The 18,894-nt window shown below is 37.3% G+C and overlaps 1 protein-coding gene across 6 annotated transcripts in view; it reads right to left on the bottom strand.

Moving 5' to 3' along the window:
- fhod3a (formin homology 2 domain containing 3a) overlaps positions 1 to 18,894 on the bottom strand; it is an 87,698-nt gene that overhangs the window by 29,267 nt on the left and 39,537 nt on the right. For all 6 annotated transcript variants that reach the window (XR_015849774.1, XM_088329115.1, XM_088329116.1 and 3 more), the window contains exons 4-8: positions 6,806 to 6,873; positions 4,051 to 4,156; positions 2,282 to 2,376; positions 763 to 874; positions 605 to 699 (exon numbers count right to left, since the gene is read on the bottom strand). Coding sequence is in view for 5 of the 6 variants with exons in the window: in XM_088329115.1 (XP_088185241.1) it covers positions 605 to 699; positions 763 to 874; positions 2,282 to 2,376; positions 4,051 to 4,156; positions 6,806 to 6,873 (476 nt within the window). In the remaining variant the exon portion in view is untranslated. The remainder of the gene's footprint in view (positions 1 to 604; positions 700 to 762; positions 875 to 2,281; positions 2,377 to 4,050; positions 4,157 to 6,805; positions 6,874 to 18,894) is intronic.

Genomic DNA, 18,894 nt, shown 5'->3' with positions numbered 1-18,894 from the left:
TATCTTGCACATAATTTTCTTATTTTACAAAAAAAAGAACGAAAAGAGTTAGATTTTTAAAAAACAAAGCAAAACAATAACAGGGCGGCAGGGCGACTGAGTGGTTAGCACGTCAGCAACACAGTTCGGAGGTCATGAAATGAAATCCAGCTACCAGCCTTCCTGTGCGGAGTTTGCATGTTCTCAATGTGCTTGCGAGTGTGCCCTGCCACTGACTGGCAACCAGTTTAAGATGTCCCCTGCCCACTGCCCAAAGACAACTGGGATGGGCTCCAGCAACCCTGCGACCCTACTGAGGGTAAGCGGTGCAGATGATGGAAAAACACTAGCATATCACTTTTTTAATTTCAAGTATTTTTTTTCTCTTTCAAAAACAAGATATAAATATAGTAAAACTTGAAAAACTGGTAAAAATACTGTAAATCCAAAATTACAATATGAATAACCTGGATAACATCCTCAGCCTGGGTGATCACAAATAAAAGGAGGAACGTATACTTCCAATGCAGGCATCATGATAAAAAATCACAGAAATTGTATCATGGCTCAGATAAGGGTTAGAAACTGCATTAAATAATTTAAATAACGATTACTTTTGAAGTACCTTATTAATGAGTGTCATGGCATAGACCAGAAGCTCGGTGTCCACGCCATCCTTCTCCTGTAAGATCTCCATGGCATTGGACCACGCTTTGCCACCTGAACACATCGGCTCAAGTAATAAAACTCAGAAACATTTTAAAAAAGACAGAATCAGCTCACCTCTCTTTGAATCCGCAGTTGCTATGCCGTCAATGAGAAGTGTCGCGTTGGATTCTGAATACTCCACAAAGACCAGAAGCAGTTTCATCGCTGTTTTCACTACCAGGCGGAACTAGATGAGAAAGGTAAGTTCAACATAAGTTCATTTCAGTGACATGCCGCCAGGGGAGGCAGGTATCTCTCAGAACAACTATCTGTTTAATTTCTGGCACTGTGAGTAAAGATATTGCTACATTGAGATCAAATCGAAAGCCTTTACCGATGGTCTAGTCACTAGAAGCCACAATAGCAAGCTTACAGCAAGTCAAGCCATCCAGTAATGTTTTTTGAATAATTTTGACTAACTAGGGACCAAAGTATGCGCTATTGACATCCAGTCTGTCATTATTGCTGATTCGGGGCACCGTTGCCGCCAACAGCCCTGAGCGCTGACTGGCTCATTGACTCTTTTTAAACCCCAAGAGGAAGCCGTCAGACCGTCCTGCGAACCTACGCTTTTGCTAGGCAAGCACCGTACCCTCCGACAATCTCCTGCTCTGTTTTCTCCTGCCTGTTACCCGTTTCTGGACCCGTTTCTGCCCTGCTCTTCCGTCCCGGCCATTGACCTGTTTTGCCCTGTTTCCTGCCTGATACTTGTTGCCGGCCGATATTCTGGACTCGATTACTGCCCTTGCTACCCTGTTCCGGCTACCGAGCAGTTTTCCTGCCACCCACGATTATCCTCGCTTGACGTACCGCTTCCGCGTTCCTGCCATCAGCCACCCGTGTCCAACGATCATCGGATCATGGAAGCAAGCACTGCTCTCTACTTCAATAAAACTGGGTTTAATGAACGTTATTGAGTCCTGTCTCCGTTTCTGGCTTGTGACACAGTCAGGGGAGGCAGGTGAGATTGTGCCTCACCTGTAATCTTGGAAACATAAAATTAAAAGATGTATTAAATTGTTACATTCAGTCTTAAAAATTCTTTCTCATTTCACTTTACAATTTTGGGGATTTTTTATTTTTTATTTTTTTAATTCTCACACTATATTATAAAAAAATTATGAATACAATTAGGGTTTAACATATTAAACTGTGCTGAGCGTCTGCAGATGCAATGTGAGGCACGCAATTTCCTTGCCTCGTGGCAGAGGGTGATAGTGAGACCAAGGATTCTGAATTAGAGCAGACGTCAGCCCCAATAATAGAATTAGTGATAACATTAGGAAGCCAGAGTTTTTTTTTTTGTCATTGCATGGACATTATTTCGTAACGGAGGATTTATTTTATTCAAAAAGAGCATGACATAGACTATATTTATAAGGTAAGGCAAAAAAACATTATTTTCTATGCTACAATTTTATAGATTGATTTCTTGCTCAGCCAATCAAATAATGAATATAATGTAAGCTCATTTATTTGTAAACTGACTGTGCCTCACCAGACACAAACTTCCCCGCACACCACTGATTCATTTATGACTCATTTTAAATAAACAGCAAATAATTTGATTTTTGAGTTTTTGGGGGTGTCCTACCTTCGATCCGACAAGCGTGTAAAGCCACTCGATCGTCTCTGTGTGGCCAATGACGCCGTTCATCCCGTCTACATATAACATGATTTGTCCCAGAGCTGTCAAAAACACAACATTAAAAACATTGTGATGAACTGCTTCCTCGGCTGCAAGATTTAATTTTTTTGCCAACACTGCCTGACACTTTTATGACATGCATGATAATTATCATAAACATATCATGCAAAACTGACGTCATAGTTATCTAAAAAATTATATTTTCTGTTCCTTATGATGTTATTTTGACATGGTTTGGAATACAGAGACTTGAAAATGTAAATCAGTGTATCTGATTTATCAGCAAAGTATAAAAGGTGTTTTGCATCATTTGAAAACTTAACCCTGCACTTACGCTTTCAAGCCACGAGATGGCAGCAGAGTAACACAAATTTTCCTTTCTTTTTTTTTTTTTAGACATGCTTGAATAAACTCTTCTATTTTCCTGTTTTGGGGGGTTTGTTCCGCACTAAACAGGCCTAGTAAAAGTAAAATAAAAGCACATAGGCGCAATGGAAAAATAAAGCAAACGGGCTCTTTGAACTCTGTTGGGCATTTTCAACACATCCTTAATAGAGAAAATATTTAACTTTGAACTTTTAAAACACTTCAAACTACGCACCCCACCTTTAAGGATGCACAATGTTTATTGAACGGTTATTTATATATTATCAGTCCGATACCAAAAATATCAATGATTGAATTCTAAGCTGGTCCTTACCTAGAGAAAAACATATTACTGAAACTTTACAGTCTTATTGTAAATGTAAACCAAAATAAAAATGCACAACATAATTTTTTGTGTGCATGTGTAAATATATTTTTTTTTGTGTGTTTCAGGACATCAATATTCGTCGCCTCCCTGGTGGTAAAACAAATCCTTCATAAAGAAAAACAATATTGATTTGAAACATCAGTTGCACTACACAATACTGCAACATCTAGAGCAGGGGTGGCTAACCAGGTCCTGGAGAGCCACGCGTCCTGCATGTTTTGGAGGTTTCTCTGCTCCAAAACAGGTGATGCCAATTTTCAGCGTGTTAGCAGGCTTTGTGAGAGCTTGATAGCGATCCAGGTGATTGGAATCTCCTGTATTGGAGCAGAGAAACCTCCAAAACATGCAGGACATGCGGCTCTCCAGGACCGGGTTAGCCACCCCTGATCTAGAGGTCAAATATTACAGTGTCTTTTGATTACAGAAATGAGTTAAATTAAAGTAAAATGGGAAAATGTTCTGCCAAACCAGGTATAATTTAATGCAGTTTTTACTGAATGAAGCGGTTATCCGTGCTGGTGTCGTTCTAGAGAAGCAGATCATAATCTGTAGGAAAAAACTAATATCGTGCATTCCCAGTATGAACTATCTGAGAGGGGTTCTATCACATTGACATAGCATCAACTACACCTGCAAAAAGACACTATGTAAAGAATGTTCAAAAAAAATAACGTGAGTCATATGTGACCCCTTTTGCTGTAGTGTTTTTATTCCTGGAGGATTATTTCCCCTCCAGGATTTGCAGAAAAAATTGTTCTAAAGTTCATCACTTCTTGGAGTGATTAGTCTTAAAAACGCTTTGGGACAGATGTTTGAGGGTATCAAGACGATAACACTGGAAGGATTTCATATAGAAAATAGGGTTACAGTGGAATTTTGCCTTATTTATACTTTCTTATGATTATGGTTTGTTGTTTGTTTGTATTACTGCACTGCATTAATGTTATCATGTGTTTTATACCTCTTAAAATGTAGTTCTGGTAGTTCTGGTCTGCCTCTGCCCCCACTTTAATGAGGCACGTCAAGCCCTCAGCCATCACAAACTCATGAACCAAGTCTTTGTCATCCTGTTGCAGAAAAAAAAGAAAATAAAAAAACATTTTAGTATTGTAGGGTACACTTAATTTTACACAATTGCATCATGCATCGTTTCTCCTTTCCAACTGGTGGCAGTAAAGTCCTGGTTTGATCCAAAACGTCAAACGTTAGTGTAGGATTTGATCTTGCCTTTTTAACCTTGAGTCACAAAATAGATCCGTAAGTTAACTGGGTAAACAAACTAAAAGAATGCAGGCCACGCCAACATTCCATGTCATCGATGTCGCTTAAATGAATGTAGACAATTTTACGTGCTTCCTCCTTTGGTTTAAGGGTAGGATTTGAAATAATGTACATTGTGCCTTTTTCAAAAGGAGTCAAAACAACACATACATGATTGAAGCTTTGTAAGGTTAGAACATGTGACAATAGTGCCAAGGATGTAAATTATAATCGTTATGCAGGAAAAAATTGCAAAAAGGCAATAATTTCTTAGCATTTTTGAAATGTTCTACGGTCACAGGAGAAAATGATTTTGTGAGCGCTAACTAGCCTTGACTCATCTATTATGCTATTCAAACAAGGCTAAGTGTGTCGCTTTATTAGCTTTGTGATGTAATCATCCGTTCAGTCGCCAAAAAAGATACACTAACGAGCTAATCTTACATTGCACATAGGGAAAAGAGAATGTGTAAGCGTTCGCTCGCTAGCCTTGACTCAACTATTATGCAAAAAAGAGATAAGTGTGTAGCTTAACAAGTTTTGCTATCTCGTTATACTTTCAGTCACAAAATATGTGACTTTAAAGAACGAATGCTACATTTCGCTTAGCGGAAGGAACAATAATAATGGGTAGGCGCTAGTTAGCCATGACTAAACTTTAACACTATTAATGAGAATTAGTTGGATTTACTAGCCTTGTGGCTTTATTATACTGACAGTAGCTAAATACTACAATAGGAACTAATGCTTCTTTAAAACAACAGAAAAAACATGCTATGTGAACAGTAATAGCATTGGTTTAATTATTATGCTAACAAAGCAAATTATCTAACGTTTCTAACCTTTGATTTCATTTTCCTTCAGTCACGAAAATACTAAATTAATGAGCTGATGGTAATAGCAGTTGGGGATGGGGGTGATTTTAAAAGTTGTGCTTCTCAACTTTGAGACTATTAAAGTAAAGCACGTATTTAGCTTTACTAGCCTCGTGGATTTTTTTTCCTATCAGTCACAAAAAAATCATATCCACAGTAAAAGAGACAATGTATAATATCTTGTTAAATGATAGTTGCTTAAAAACAACTTGATCACAATTTTTGTTTGTATTATAAACTTAAATATAGCAGCAAATGCTCAAAAATTATTTTAATTCTATTATTTTTGCCAAATTCTATAGAACTGAAAAGAACTGCAAGTGGCGGGAGCAGCCATGAAAGCAAACAAACCTCAAGAAACACAAGCAAAGGTGCGTAGTAACGAGTTACATTTACTCCATTACATTTACTTGAGTAAGTTTTGGGACATTTTCTACTTCTAGGAGTATTTTCAAATCACTATAGCTTTACTTTTATTTAAGTAGATTTGTGAAGAAGAAACGGTACTCTTACTCCACTACATTATGCTATATTGAAGCCGTTACTAAATTACCAGGTAAGTATTTCTCCGAGTCCTTGCTTTTTCTCTCCGGTTAGAGCCGAGCTGTGCGGCCTAAGCCTGTCCCTTCTAAGAGGCAGCGTCACATACCAAGTAGGTGGCTTTTTAAAGCAAACTGGCAGGTGAGTGATCGGCCATGGAGCCCAAAGGTAAAAAGAGAAAAATAACTCACAGAAATCAGAAATCAAACTTAAACTTTATTAACGTGAATTTATCAAGATTGCTATTTTATTTTTATAAATGCATGCTAAGTTTCATTGCACTCTTTTTGTTGGCCAGATAAGTAATGTTGTAATTTCCAGACCTCAAAATAAAAATGCCATCGAAAATTGCATTTCTTATATTTTATCAAAATAATTAAACTAATTCAATAATAAACTTGAGTCAGTATCCATTATCATACAACGCAGTGGTCATGTCACTCTCCACAGGAAGTGCTGCATCCAACTTAGTCATTTTGACGAATGGCTGATATATTGTAGATACATACAGTACGTGTTGCGTTAATTATAAAGCTTATATAAAGCTTTTCATTTTTTGTTATTGACAAATTAGTTTTTGTGGTCCAATATAGCTCTTTCAACATTTTGGGTATTGCTATCCTATTGTTCTGACTGCAGAGCCTGTTATAAAAAGTACTTGGGTTTTAAATGTGGTACTCGTGCTTAATTAATTTTTTTGATCAATGCTCTTATGATTTTATTTTTTATTTGAGGACTTGACTTTATTCATATTATTTTAATCCATAATTAGATTTAATGTAATTTATTGTTGATTAAATTAATTTTGACTATTTGCTGGTCTGTTTAAATAGTTGTTTGATGAATACGTTGCTACAGTTACTTAGTTGTCGTTTTTTCAACAAGTACTTTTTTTTCTTTTACTCAAGTAGTTATTTGAATGACTAATTTTTACTTCTACTTGGGTAATGTAATTCTAAAGTAACAGTACTTATACTTGAGTACATTTTTGGGGTACTCTACACACATCTAAACTTAAGTCCATGTTTTGGTCCACGTTACCTGAAAGACTTGCTTTAGTGAAAACAGCGCCCTTCTCAGGTCACGCCCGTTGGAATTATAAAGCCTCTCTGCAGAAACAAAGAAAGACAAACACATTTTAGAGGTGTTATCATTCAATCAGGAGCATTCCCAAAAACTAAAGATAGAACTTCCTTTCTGGCCGCTCTTCATTATTCCCCGGCTTTACACATTTTATGGATCCCCTAAAAAACTCTTCTGAATGAGTCTCAGATGTGCTGAAGTTTTGACACTAAACCGAGCATGAACACGAGAGTTCCCTGCTGGCATCGAACGCGGAACCGTGTCGTCTTTGGCCGCGTGGCACGTGTTCGACCTCTCACCCTTTGTCTGTCACGCACCGACACACAAACGTACACGTTGTGATTAAAAATGTAACGGAATGTTAATGAGCCGCTGGCCGGCTTTCAGCTGTGAGGTACTCAGGTCACGACATGGAAAGTGCTAAGGACTGATTTTCTCGGTGCTGATAATGCAGTGAGAATAATAAAAGACCTAAAATATACAATGTTTGGATGCTCCTATGAAACTAGAGGGCGTTGTTACAAAAACAATGTGAAGAAACAATGTGCGGCTTTTCTATTTGGAGCTAACAACCCCTAAAGTGAGGCAAAACCAAGACCAGGGTCACCATCATTATCATTCCACAAAGAAATGCGCGTCTGTCTGTCTCCCCGGTGTAGCAACTTCCAAAATAAAATTGCGCATGACAATTTAAAAAGATGTGATTCACTCCATGGTGTTAGATAACAACGTAGCAGTGCATTTTAATTATGCTTTATTTTAATTTTTGTCAAATGACGGTGGGTAGGTGGTTGGATCCTTTAACCACTAGCGTCGTAGGGGCACCATTTCCTGTGGAGTGTCTTGGGCAAAGTACAGCCTGGTGGCGCCCATCCCTCTCTAGGCCAACAAATGTTTCCAGCCGGTCTCATACCTGGGACCTTTCGGGTGTTAGCCGAAAGTGCGAATCACTGCACTACAGAGGCAAATTGAGTAGCTATGATCATCCAGTTAAAATACCAGTTCAATCTCAACTTTTAGACTGCATGCTAAGACTTATACAAATTAGCTTATTCTTTTTTCTCAACTTACTAACTCCCCAAAGAGCCCAGCTACCCTGCCAAATAAAATAATTGCAGCCGCTTGTATTCAGGATCTTTTTCTTTTGGTCATGGTACGCAGATTGTGACCATAGTTGATGGACTGGTAAATCGAGAGGTTTGCCTATAGACCTTTGCCTTCTAACCACGACAGGGTTTGCATGACGCCTGATGCTGCACCAATTTGTCTGCCGATCTCCTTTTCTATCCTACCATTGCTTGTAAACAAGACTTGGAGCTCCTCCACTTGGGGCATATCATCCCTAATCCAGAAAGATCATGCGACTCATTTTTCGGCTAAAAAAACATGGTCTCAGACTTCAAAGTGCTGATTGTCATCCTAGAGGCTTTGACCTAGTCGCAAATTGCTTCGCTGAACTGAAGATCACGGCTTGAAGAAGTCAACAGCACCACATTGTCTGCAAAAAGCAGAGACGCGATGCTGAGGCCCAAAAACCAGACCCCCTTCACACAACGATTGCGCCTTGAAATTCTGTCCACAAACACTATGAACAGAATCATGACAAAAGGCAGCCTTGGCGGTGACCAACTCCCACTGGAAACAAATCCGACTTGCTGCCAGTAATGCGGACAAAACTTGGGCACCTGTCATCCAGCGACTGAACAGCCCTGATGAGACTGTCTGGTACCCCAAACTCTCGAAGCAAAGCTTCCTGAGAAACACGGTCAAATGCCTTCTCCATGTCCACAAAACACCTGAAAACCAGGGTGGCAAACATGAGAAAGTATAATCTTTCCATATTGGATTTGACTTATTACATACAAAGCTACACATTGATTTTGTTTATCTTTTCTCCCAAAAAATGTTAAGTGACTTTGTTAAAAGGACAGTGCGTAATTAATGCCTCCTTGTGGTATAAAGAAATAATGATTTTAATAATAAACCAAAAGACTGAACCAATCCAATAAAAGTAAAATACTCGTAGGTCGAGGAACTCACAATTTTTTTAACATATAACATAACATATTGCCTGCCATCTCGCCGCTACGGGTACCCAAAAATCTCAATGAAATGTAATGATCTGCATTTCTATAGCACTTTTCAAGTCAATAACTTCCCAAAGCACTTTACAGTGTGCTTCACATTTCCCAACAGCGGCCTTGTATTGCGGTCATGTAAGACGCTAACCTGCTTATTGGGGGTATTAAGGGTTCAGTGTCTTACCCAAGGACACTTCGACATGTAACACGTACAAGCCGGGATTCGAACTGGGATCCCTTGATCCCAAGACGAGCGCTCTACCTCCTGAGCTAATGCCGCCCAAAAAGGCTGGGCAAAAAAACGAGTAGAATAGAATGGAATAGAATAGAATAGAATGGAATAGACTCTATTATCAGTGATAACACTGTAGTGAAACTCGTTTGCAATAAGATTAGACACAGTACTCAAAGTAAAACAAGATAAAAACGTAACAAAGACTGAAAAGAGAAAAATAATGTAAAAAAAATGTCAGGTTACATAAGCAAAAATATTTACAAGGAAGGGCTTGGACCCAAGTCACTTGCCTAAATTGTGAGTGTAAGGGGACAGGACCAAGATAAGCTTTTCCCTGTCAGCCCTTTCCTCCTCCTTTCATTCCGTTTCTCTCAATTGATTCGTAAAGTTGTTGATTTTGATTTCATTATAACCTTGTTTTTGAATGAAAAGAATGAAAAACATAAAAATGTGAATCAATCATGCATGTAAAAGCACTAATCATGTTCATGAATTATTAAGGCGGTGAGAAAGAAAACCACTATTCTAAATCACTTTGTAAAAAAACAGTCCATAGGCTATTCAGGTGTCCTTGGGACCTTAATATAACCATACCACCCAGGTATATTTTCTTCAGTAGAGCTGGTAACAATAGCCATCATCATCATACAATCAAAATTAATCCCAAGAAGGGCTCAGGATACAAAAATAATAGAGTCTGGCATACAAGAGTCAAATGAAACTGTCTCTGTGGCAAGGCGTCACAGTTTAATTGACTGTGGTTTCCACATCTGCCAGTTCTGAGCTTGTATTTGATTCCCATTTATTCCCCAAAACATGCTTGGTCATAGAACATTGTAAATTAGTGCCCAAGTGTGAAGGGGAGGGTGATTTGTTCTTTGGCTATGTCACAGATCAAATTCCACCAATGTTGGAAAATGAGTCATACAAAACGTATGCCCAGGTTTTGACAGACGTTTTTGCAAAGCTGCTAATTGTTTTTGTGGGTGTCGTTAACAATTTGCTGCTAATATTTTGTTCCTACCTTGTTGCTCAATAAGGAAAAAAAAAAAAACCTAACACACTCACAGCAGGCATAATACCAACAAATATTAGACATTTGTGGTCGTTAACAGTGTTGGGACTATTGCATTATTAAGGAACACATTATTATTTTCTGTAACGTGTACTGTAACAAAATAACATTTTGTAACTCAACTGTCGTGACGAGACGGAGCGATACTCTGCTACTTATTAAAAGAGCATCACGAATCGCAAAAGCTTCTTATCACAAATTATTCCTCCCTCGCTTATGATTTAACATACAACACTCATTCCACCAATGGAAGGCCAAGTTTATATTTACCTACAAAGTAAAACATAATACACCTACGGTGGCGCCGTCTTAAGCACAGAGTACAAGGAAGATGCATTTCTCCTCATGAAGATGTTCTCCCTAGTCAAAACAAGTCATGTTTAATTGTATAGCCCATAACCACAAGAAGTCTCAAGGGGCCATACAGACTACAGACTATTATTACATCCCTTGACATTATTACCATCCCTTGATCTAAGACCTACGTGAGGGCAAGGAAAAACTTAAAATCTCGGCGTGAGGAAATTAAGAAACCTTGAGAAGGGACTGCACATGAGGTAATCCCCCTCCTAGGATGAAAAGGCTGCAATAGATGTTGCAAGGGCATTCCTAGCACATAAACTTGTACACAAGAAGTTTTAAAACTATAAAATTAAATCTTGAAATTAGGGGACAGTTTATACGCGCACATTTGGTTGTGTGTTACCAGTATTGAATGGTAGGCAGCATTTGGGGAGGGGGTATAACTTATCCAGGAACAACCGAATTAATGGGGCAAATATGAGCACAGAATTTTGCAAAATTATTTTTGCAATACACCATAATTGGAAAAAAAGAAAACATTTTGGACAATACCCAGAACAAGGCAGGGAGATTTTTGAGTGGTGTAAAGCACAGAGACAAAATTTATATGGAGTGTCTCGGCTTAGTGTTCCTTTGCAAGCCTTAAGATTGTTTAAACTAAGAAAAATGAAAGGTTCACCGCTTCCACAGGTTAGTGTACACGTTTTCCTCTATTTGTTTTATTATGTGGCTTTTAAACACAGTTTTAGGGGTTCTGACTCAACGTGAATACAAACAGTAATTTCTAACTAAAAATCAACTTTCAGAGTAATGCACTACTTTAGGGTGTCAGTATTCTGGGGAGTAACTGAATTAAATTTCAATTAAAGCAACTAGTAACTGTAACTACTGTTTTTATTTCAGTAAGCTGCCCAACGGTAGTTGTCAACAGCAGGGAATGAGTCAAGATGAATTCAGCAGCCAGGTTTACAGGTCACACCACTACCCTATTTTCGTATCCACTTTATATTGGTGATTTTTACCTTATGGGAACCATTACATATTGCCTGCACGACTTTTATGGCCCGCTTGCCACCTTTTTGGAGTTCACTTTCAACTCCAAGCCAGCAACACTATGTCTGGATCGCAGATTGGATCTTGGGTGACATTTGCAAAAGCTGTCAGGGTAACCTTTCCGTCAACTTCTGCTGTCCATCAAAGGCATGTCAGCAGTTTTGATAAGCTTAAAACGTGGCCCAATTTATTGTTAGGAAGTAAGAGACCTCCACTTGAGGGGTAGAAGCCATCAAATGATTGGTGTACTTTAGACATTACATTTTGGGTTAAATCTTCTTTGTTTGAGACAAAATGTAGTCCCAAATAGATGTCGAGTTTAAGTCCAAGTTCACTACCCTATACAATGTATTTTCAACCACTAAAAGGGACACTCTAATATTTGACCACAAGATGTCGCTGTAAATTGAAGTGCAGCCGACAACGAGTGGTCCAGAGCACAGGGAAGATTACTAACTATAGAGACTTAAAAGGGCAGTGGTTATTATTTGACCACTAGATGTCACAGTATTGTGAGGTGCAACAGAAAACAATGCTACAAAACACAAGGAAGAATACAAACTACGAAGACTCAAAGTAACCATAGCGCACCATTGTCTGAAATTCCTTCCCCTAAAATGGATTATTTGGGGTTCAAACTTTTCAAATATACAGTACTTTATATACTGTATATGTAACGGAGTGTTATGTGCAATAATAAATTATCCTGGAAGTGACGCACTGAAACAGTAGTGACCTATGCTGGCTTCCAGTCAGTTGCTGGATTGAATTTGTTGATAGTCCTGTCGAACTTCTTGAGTGTTAGGTGAATTTATGTTAGTAAATTTATTTCCTTATCCTTTTATCGATTTTTGATGCACTCTTAAATCATTCTCTATTCGTTCTTTGTCCTTATTTATTTTCCATTTATTTTTTTTAACTTAGAATGTGTGTGTGCGTGCATGAAGTAACGTATGAATATGATTATCGAGAGACTACAAACTCATCCAACACTACATGTTTGTCACACTGTTGTTTATAGGTAAAACACTTTCATTTTTGCATTTTACTTCCTTCTGTAATTACTGTAGTACTGTTTTGTGAATTCTCAAGCTCACTTTTTTCTCAAAAGAACTTTGAGTGTGTGAGGCCGCCGGCACCTGTGGTGCATTCAGGGGCACTCTGTAGAAAGGATTATCTTTTTGTATTTTGTAAATACAGACGTTGCCCTACTTATGTTCCGGACGAAACCGGAGTGGTTTCAGGGCTATATTTTGTAAGTTTAAGGTTTATATAAATATGTTTAAGGCTTGTATAGGTAAACTGTATTGGCTTCTCCTAAAAACTAACATTTCATAAAATAATATGCTCCATAAAGATGAATAAAGTGAAGTATAACTTAGTTTTGGAAGCTGGGCTTCAAGAGTTAGGCGACTTCCTCCTCCGTGATAGAGAGTGGATGAAAAAAAAGCGGTCCAACCATTTTCTCAACCGCATCAAGCTTTCTTATTTCACTTTCATTTGAGAAGAATTGGCTCGCCTTTTCTTTAAACTTTACACCAACCATATTGAATGGATGCACGTGATATTAAACAATAAAAATATTAGATTGCTGGATATACACTATAGAATGTTTACACAGGAACTAGGAAGAGGAGGCGGATTTCTTGTTCAGGGTGGATGTTGGGTGACCTCTCACAGTGCCACCACACGGCAGTAGCGGCGGAAAGAAGCACTACAGTAATGTCCTGTACTCGGAAAAAGCTCCACTCGATACAAAATCCAACTTACAGTATTACCGGATATTTTTTGACATCCCAAAAGAAATCGTTTTTTGTAAGTTGAATGGTTGTAAGTAGGGGAGCGTCTGTATCGCTCTACGATCCCTATGCTGTTTTGTTGTTTCAATGCTGTATATCATTTTAATTGTTGTTGTTCAGCCAATTGGTGGATTGCATGTGTTGGATTATCAAGAGACGACAAACTCACCCAACACTGCCTGTTTGTCACACTGTGATCTGCTCATCAAAACCAACAGCGCTGTGGTGCTTCAGTAGCCATAGTTGGGGGAACAGACCGTCACATTACAACAGAAGTGATCATTCTATTAAAAAATGTGTCTTTCCTTTTAAAAGTACTTGTTTTGTACAAAACAAAGGAAAGCATTTATCATTTTCTTCAGTTCAACAACCCCCAAAACGGAGTCAAACTTTCAGGGATATGTCCAACGATTGTTTTGCACAAAACGACCCAAAAACTTTGATTATTGATCCCCAAAACTCAAAATGGGCTCAGTTTTGGTTGCAGTACAACAATCCAGCCACATTTAGTGGTCAAATAATACAAACTGTGCCTTTGTCCAGCTGCGCAAATGTCCAAAGATGTTGAATGCGAGCCGTAAGAGACGAATAAAACACAAAACACAACAAAACAAAGAATAGTGGGTTGTCCACGTGTCCTTCACAGACCAGGCTTTCATTTTTCCACGCGTTTTTTTTTTTTTTTATTGTCGTAAGGAAATCTGAAACACCGGCTGCGATGTGTCATTGTGGTTTGTGCTTGTCTCTGCAGAAAGCATGCAGATGCACACTGGATAACACGTTTTTGGTTTCAACTTTTACTCTTTTTTTAAAAATGTATTTTTCATTCGTGAACCTGACCTCCCAGGCGCTGCGCCAAGCAAGCTCCAGCACATAATTTAATCTCACATTCACCCCGAAAATAGATTTTATAATACATCTCAGTAGTGCATTTGTAGGCCAATTTTACTCAAAAGAACAAACATGGGGAGGGAATTGTCTTGACAAAAATATGTTCTTTAAAGCCATACAATTCTCAACAACTAATCATGTATCGTATTCCTTCTTTAAATTTATTATTCTTGGAAAACTGAGAAAAACTATTGTAAGCCTTACAATGAGGCAAATTAGCAGAAAATTAAGCACATTGTCAATATGTTTTCTTATTTCTCACTATGCTTTTGTATTATTTATTATATGTATTATTTCTTATTTTGTTGTTATTTGTATTAATAATTCCAATATATATTTTTCAGAAAAAAATAATTTTTCTTATCTTCCAATCACTTTTTACCAACATCTACTGGGGAAAAATGTACAAAAAATTATAAATGATGTGATACCAGCTCAGTAGCCTAGATGGTAGTGTGCCCGCTTTGAGACTGGGAGGTCGCTGGTTCGCGCCTCGACCGAGACATACCTAATTGGTATAATGGCGGCGCCCTCTGGCTGCGGCTGCATCGACTCGCTACAACGGGTCAGGTGTATCGACATTTCGTTCTGTGTACATTGTTACAAAGAATGACAATACAAAGGAAATTATTATTATTATTATACTTTTGCTCTTTTTATGATTTTTTATATCCTTTGTGGATGAAACAAAGTCTAATTTGATGTATTATTCATCTCTTTGTAAATGAAATGAACCCGAATGAGAACCGTAAGAAAAGTCCTTGTACTAAGTAAAATCATCAGAAAATTTATGTTTATTAGTTTTTATTTTTACAAATTGTTTTTCAGTTTGTTTTTCCAATATTTTGTATTCTTTTTTTGTTCAAGAAAAAGACGACTCATTTTAAATGTCATTTTTCTTATTTTACTATAATTTTAAGCAGATTTACTATATTTTCTTATACCCAGTGGGTCAAATAAACTCTGATTGTATGTGTTGTGTTTAATGTTATGCATTTTTATGTTATAATTGTTAATTTAATAGTTATAATGTTATAGTTTTAATGTTATGTTAAATGTTTGAAAACAATCATTACGATCAGAAAAAGATCAGAAAATGTAACATATCCTTTATTATTTCTTACTGTTGCTCATTTACAACATTATTTTTACAATACATTTTAATTTTAGTTCACTATGATTTTTACCTAAATTTACAGGGGAAAAAGAGACACATTGAAAAATTAACTGATTATTTTGCTATTTTCAGGATTTTTTTCAACCTTATTTCCTTTTACTTTGCAGGTGAAAAAAACTCATTTTTTTGTATTAATAATAGTTTTTTGTCTTACAGTTTTAAAATGTAGTAATAATTCTTGGAGGAACAATACAATGATTAATTATTTTTATTTAAATTGACATTAATATTATTAAAGGGGAAAAAAATGATTAATAGAAAAAAAAAAAAACAATATTGATTCGTATAATATGCAAAAATAAATGAACTATTATAGTATACTCCCAAAAGGAATGAGAAAAAATGAGAAAGAAAATATTTCAACAGAGCTACACAATGAAACCAGTTGAGTAATACTGCTGTAAACCGAACCTTAGGAAACGACCATAATCACTACATTGTTTTCAATCAACTCATTTTTAGTAATTAGTGTACGAGTGGTGGGAATATCCTGGGTACCGAGGGATTCCCCCATATTGTAAATTCTTCATGCTGAATCTCTCAGGAGTGCTAAAATCCCTCCTTCTCCTGCCATAATGAGATTAGCTCAGTGACCCTTCAGCTTTGACTAATCCCTCAAAGTTCTACAGCGATTGACATAACTCACACGAGCTAGCATCGCAGCTACGATGTATTTTCTGATATTGTTGTGTTCATTTTATAAAAAAATCAGCCAAAATGACAATAACCATCCTAAAAAAAATCTAAAGTACTGCCTGACAGAAATAGTGCCGTATTTATTTGTGTATAACGCGTTGGGTGTGCGATAGATAGGAAATATTTCCATATTACCGCAAAACAGTACTTGTAACGGGATTCAAACCCGAGTTGCAGTGGATATACTGTAGATAACATATGAATAGACTTTGGGTCTTATGCCATTATCACACTATCTTTAGTCACTGTTTTAGAGACGAAAGTTAATTTTATTGTGCATTTCACATGACACACACAAAAAGACAGAGTAAAATGCACAACAAAATTAACATTTGTCTCTGGTACTGTGAATAAAAATTGTGTGATGATGAGATCAAATCTAATCTCTTTTCGTGTGTCATATGTACAAGTGGCAGTCCTGTGGTTAGAATTCAGTCTTCTCTCCCCCACGGCCCTGTCGATGCCTGTCTCATCTAACCGCAAAGTTCGAGCTGTTATACACGAGTGTGCGTTATACATAAATAAATGCATTATTTTACGCACTATAAGGTGCAATGGATTATAAGGTGCACGCCCAAAAAATTGTCTTTTGTAAAATATTCCTTATATATCAGACATACCAGACTTTAAGGTGCATGAAATTAAAACTACATTAACATTATGAAGTCTTGTTTTACCACTAAAATAAGGTAAATAATCCATATGTGGTTACTGTGCTGCCCTCACTCCGAAGGAGGGGTGGGAGATACTGGGAATTTTGGTATTGATCTGATGCAAGTAAATACAGGGTAGTATCCATCGATACTGATCCCATACCGATGTTTTTTTTTAAGAAATATCATGATCATGGAAAACTTGGGGCCTTTCCCCCCTTGAGTTTGTTGATGATTTCGATAAACAGTAAAAGTATTTTAGGCACTAAACATGTTTAATTTCTATTAAATACTTACATTGAAAAATAAAATAGACATGTTTCTATCAAAGCAGTTTTAGAAAACAAGCAAAAAGAGTCATAACAAAAAAGGAGCAGTGTAACGAAAATACAGATAATGTATAACAATGTCAACAAGAGAACTAAACTAACTTCTATTGCATGATCATTTGAAATTAAGTCAGCGAATAAAGTATCAATTGCCTCTCACTGACTCTGTTGCCTTAGTGACAACAGATTTACAGGTTTTTGTTCAGGAACAGTAACATGCTTACATACTGAATTGTAGCTTGTTGCTCTATGAAGTGTGAGCTTTTTATGTGTTAAAGTAAGTTTGTGGTATTGCCAGAGTAGCAGAACATTTTACCATAAATATTAAACCTGGCATTGTCCTTTTCTGTAGTTGAAAAAAGGCTACAGTGCTCGCTTCATGTTAGCCTGTTTTTTCTTAGCTTCTGGAAGGGGTTGCCGCAGGCCCTCTTTTATGCCTTGAAGGCAGCAGGCCAGGTAGGGAGAGGGGCTGAAAGTGTGCCAGCCGGTCACACACTAAGACATAAACTTAGAGGCTGAAATTGGTGGAGAAGCCCAGGAGAATAGTATCAATCCGATCCAAGGACCTTCTTATTATCAGTAATATCAATATTTGGATCGATTTACCAACCCCTATGATTCACAAGAAAATCAGTCATTAATGACATTTGCCACCTTAGAAAGATAAGATACTGGTAACAAAAAAAAAGTAATCCATCTAATTGAAAATCTAGGTCAATACTGTATGATTGTCTTTATTTGCCCTCTAGCACAAGGTCAACCAAGGCTGTCATTATTTAGAGTGCTAAACTGTCAGTGGGTCATACTGAAAAAGGGGGTTTATCATGGCTGGAGGTCCCCCACACTTAAGCTAGGCTAAAACGGCTGACTTGTAATTCTTGGGGGTTTAAAACCACCCCTAAAACTTTCTTTAGAAAAAAAACAGCCCCTGCCGGCTGTGTGGGCCAATCTCTCAGTTGTCGCTAAAACGGGGTCTTCAACGGCCTGTAAAATAAAGACGTGAGAGGAGCATGAGGTGTCATGGCACGCCGGAGGGAGTTTCATTTCAGCTCAATGGCGTCAGTAAATGATGCTAAATATAGCTAAGCTGGGTATTGAACACACCAGGACATGTAGGCTAACTTTATCTTAGCTTCCTTGCTCTCAGGTCATCAGTGGAGGCCCTGAAAACTATATTATAACAACATGGCCACAAAAAAAAAAATAGGATATTAGAGTGACCTTTGTACAGAATGCTCAATTATAATTCGAGCAGTGTTTTTGAACTAGTGTGCTATGAGATATTTTCAAGTACATTGATTCTCAAATGGTCTGACTTCAGGACACATCATTCCACCCTAAAGACAAGCTGAGACGCAAATTTAAGAAAATAATTCCACTTCTCAAATGTAGTCAATGAAAGGATTGTGCAGTTTGAAGAAGGAGTACAGTATTAGAATATATTCAGCTTTTTTCTTAAAAATAAATTGACGAGCAATTCCTAATCGACGATTAGCAAGACAATTGTTTATACTCGAATATAAGCCTATATTGCATATAAGCGACTCCCTAAAACTGGTTTAAAATACAATACATATACTAAAATTAATTCAAAATATTAATAGACTGTGTTTCGAAACATAAATACTTACTGTACATAGTTAATGAAAACTAATATACTGATAAAACGCTTAAAGTATAAATATTTAAACCATTTGCTATACCTTCCAATAGCGCTTCATTGACAGACAATCGTACACGATTTTCGGATTTTGC

The sequence above is a fragment of the Urocampus carinirostris genome, chromosome 2 (assembly GCF_059441175.1).
Source record: "Urocampus carinirostris isolate Australia breed hairy pipefish chromosome 2, RoL_Ucar_1.0, whole genome shotgun sequence".
Classification (NCBI taxonomy): domain Eukaryota; kingdom Metazoa; phylum Chordata; class Actinopteri; order Syngnathiformes; family Syngnathidae; genus Urocampus; species Urocampus carinirostris.
This window is presented reverse-complemented; position numbering and strand designations above follow the sequence as displayed.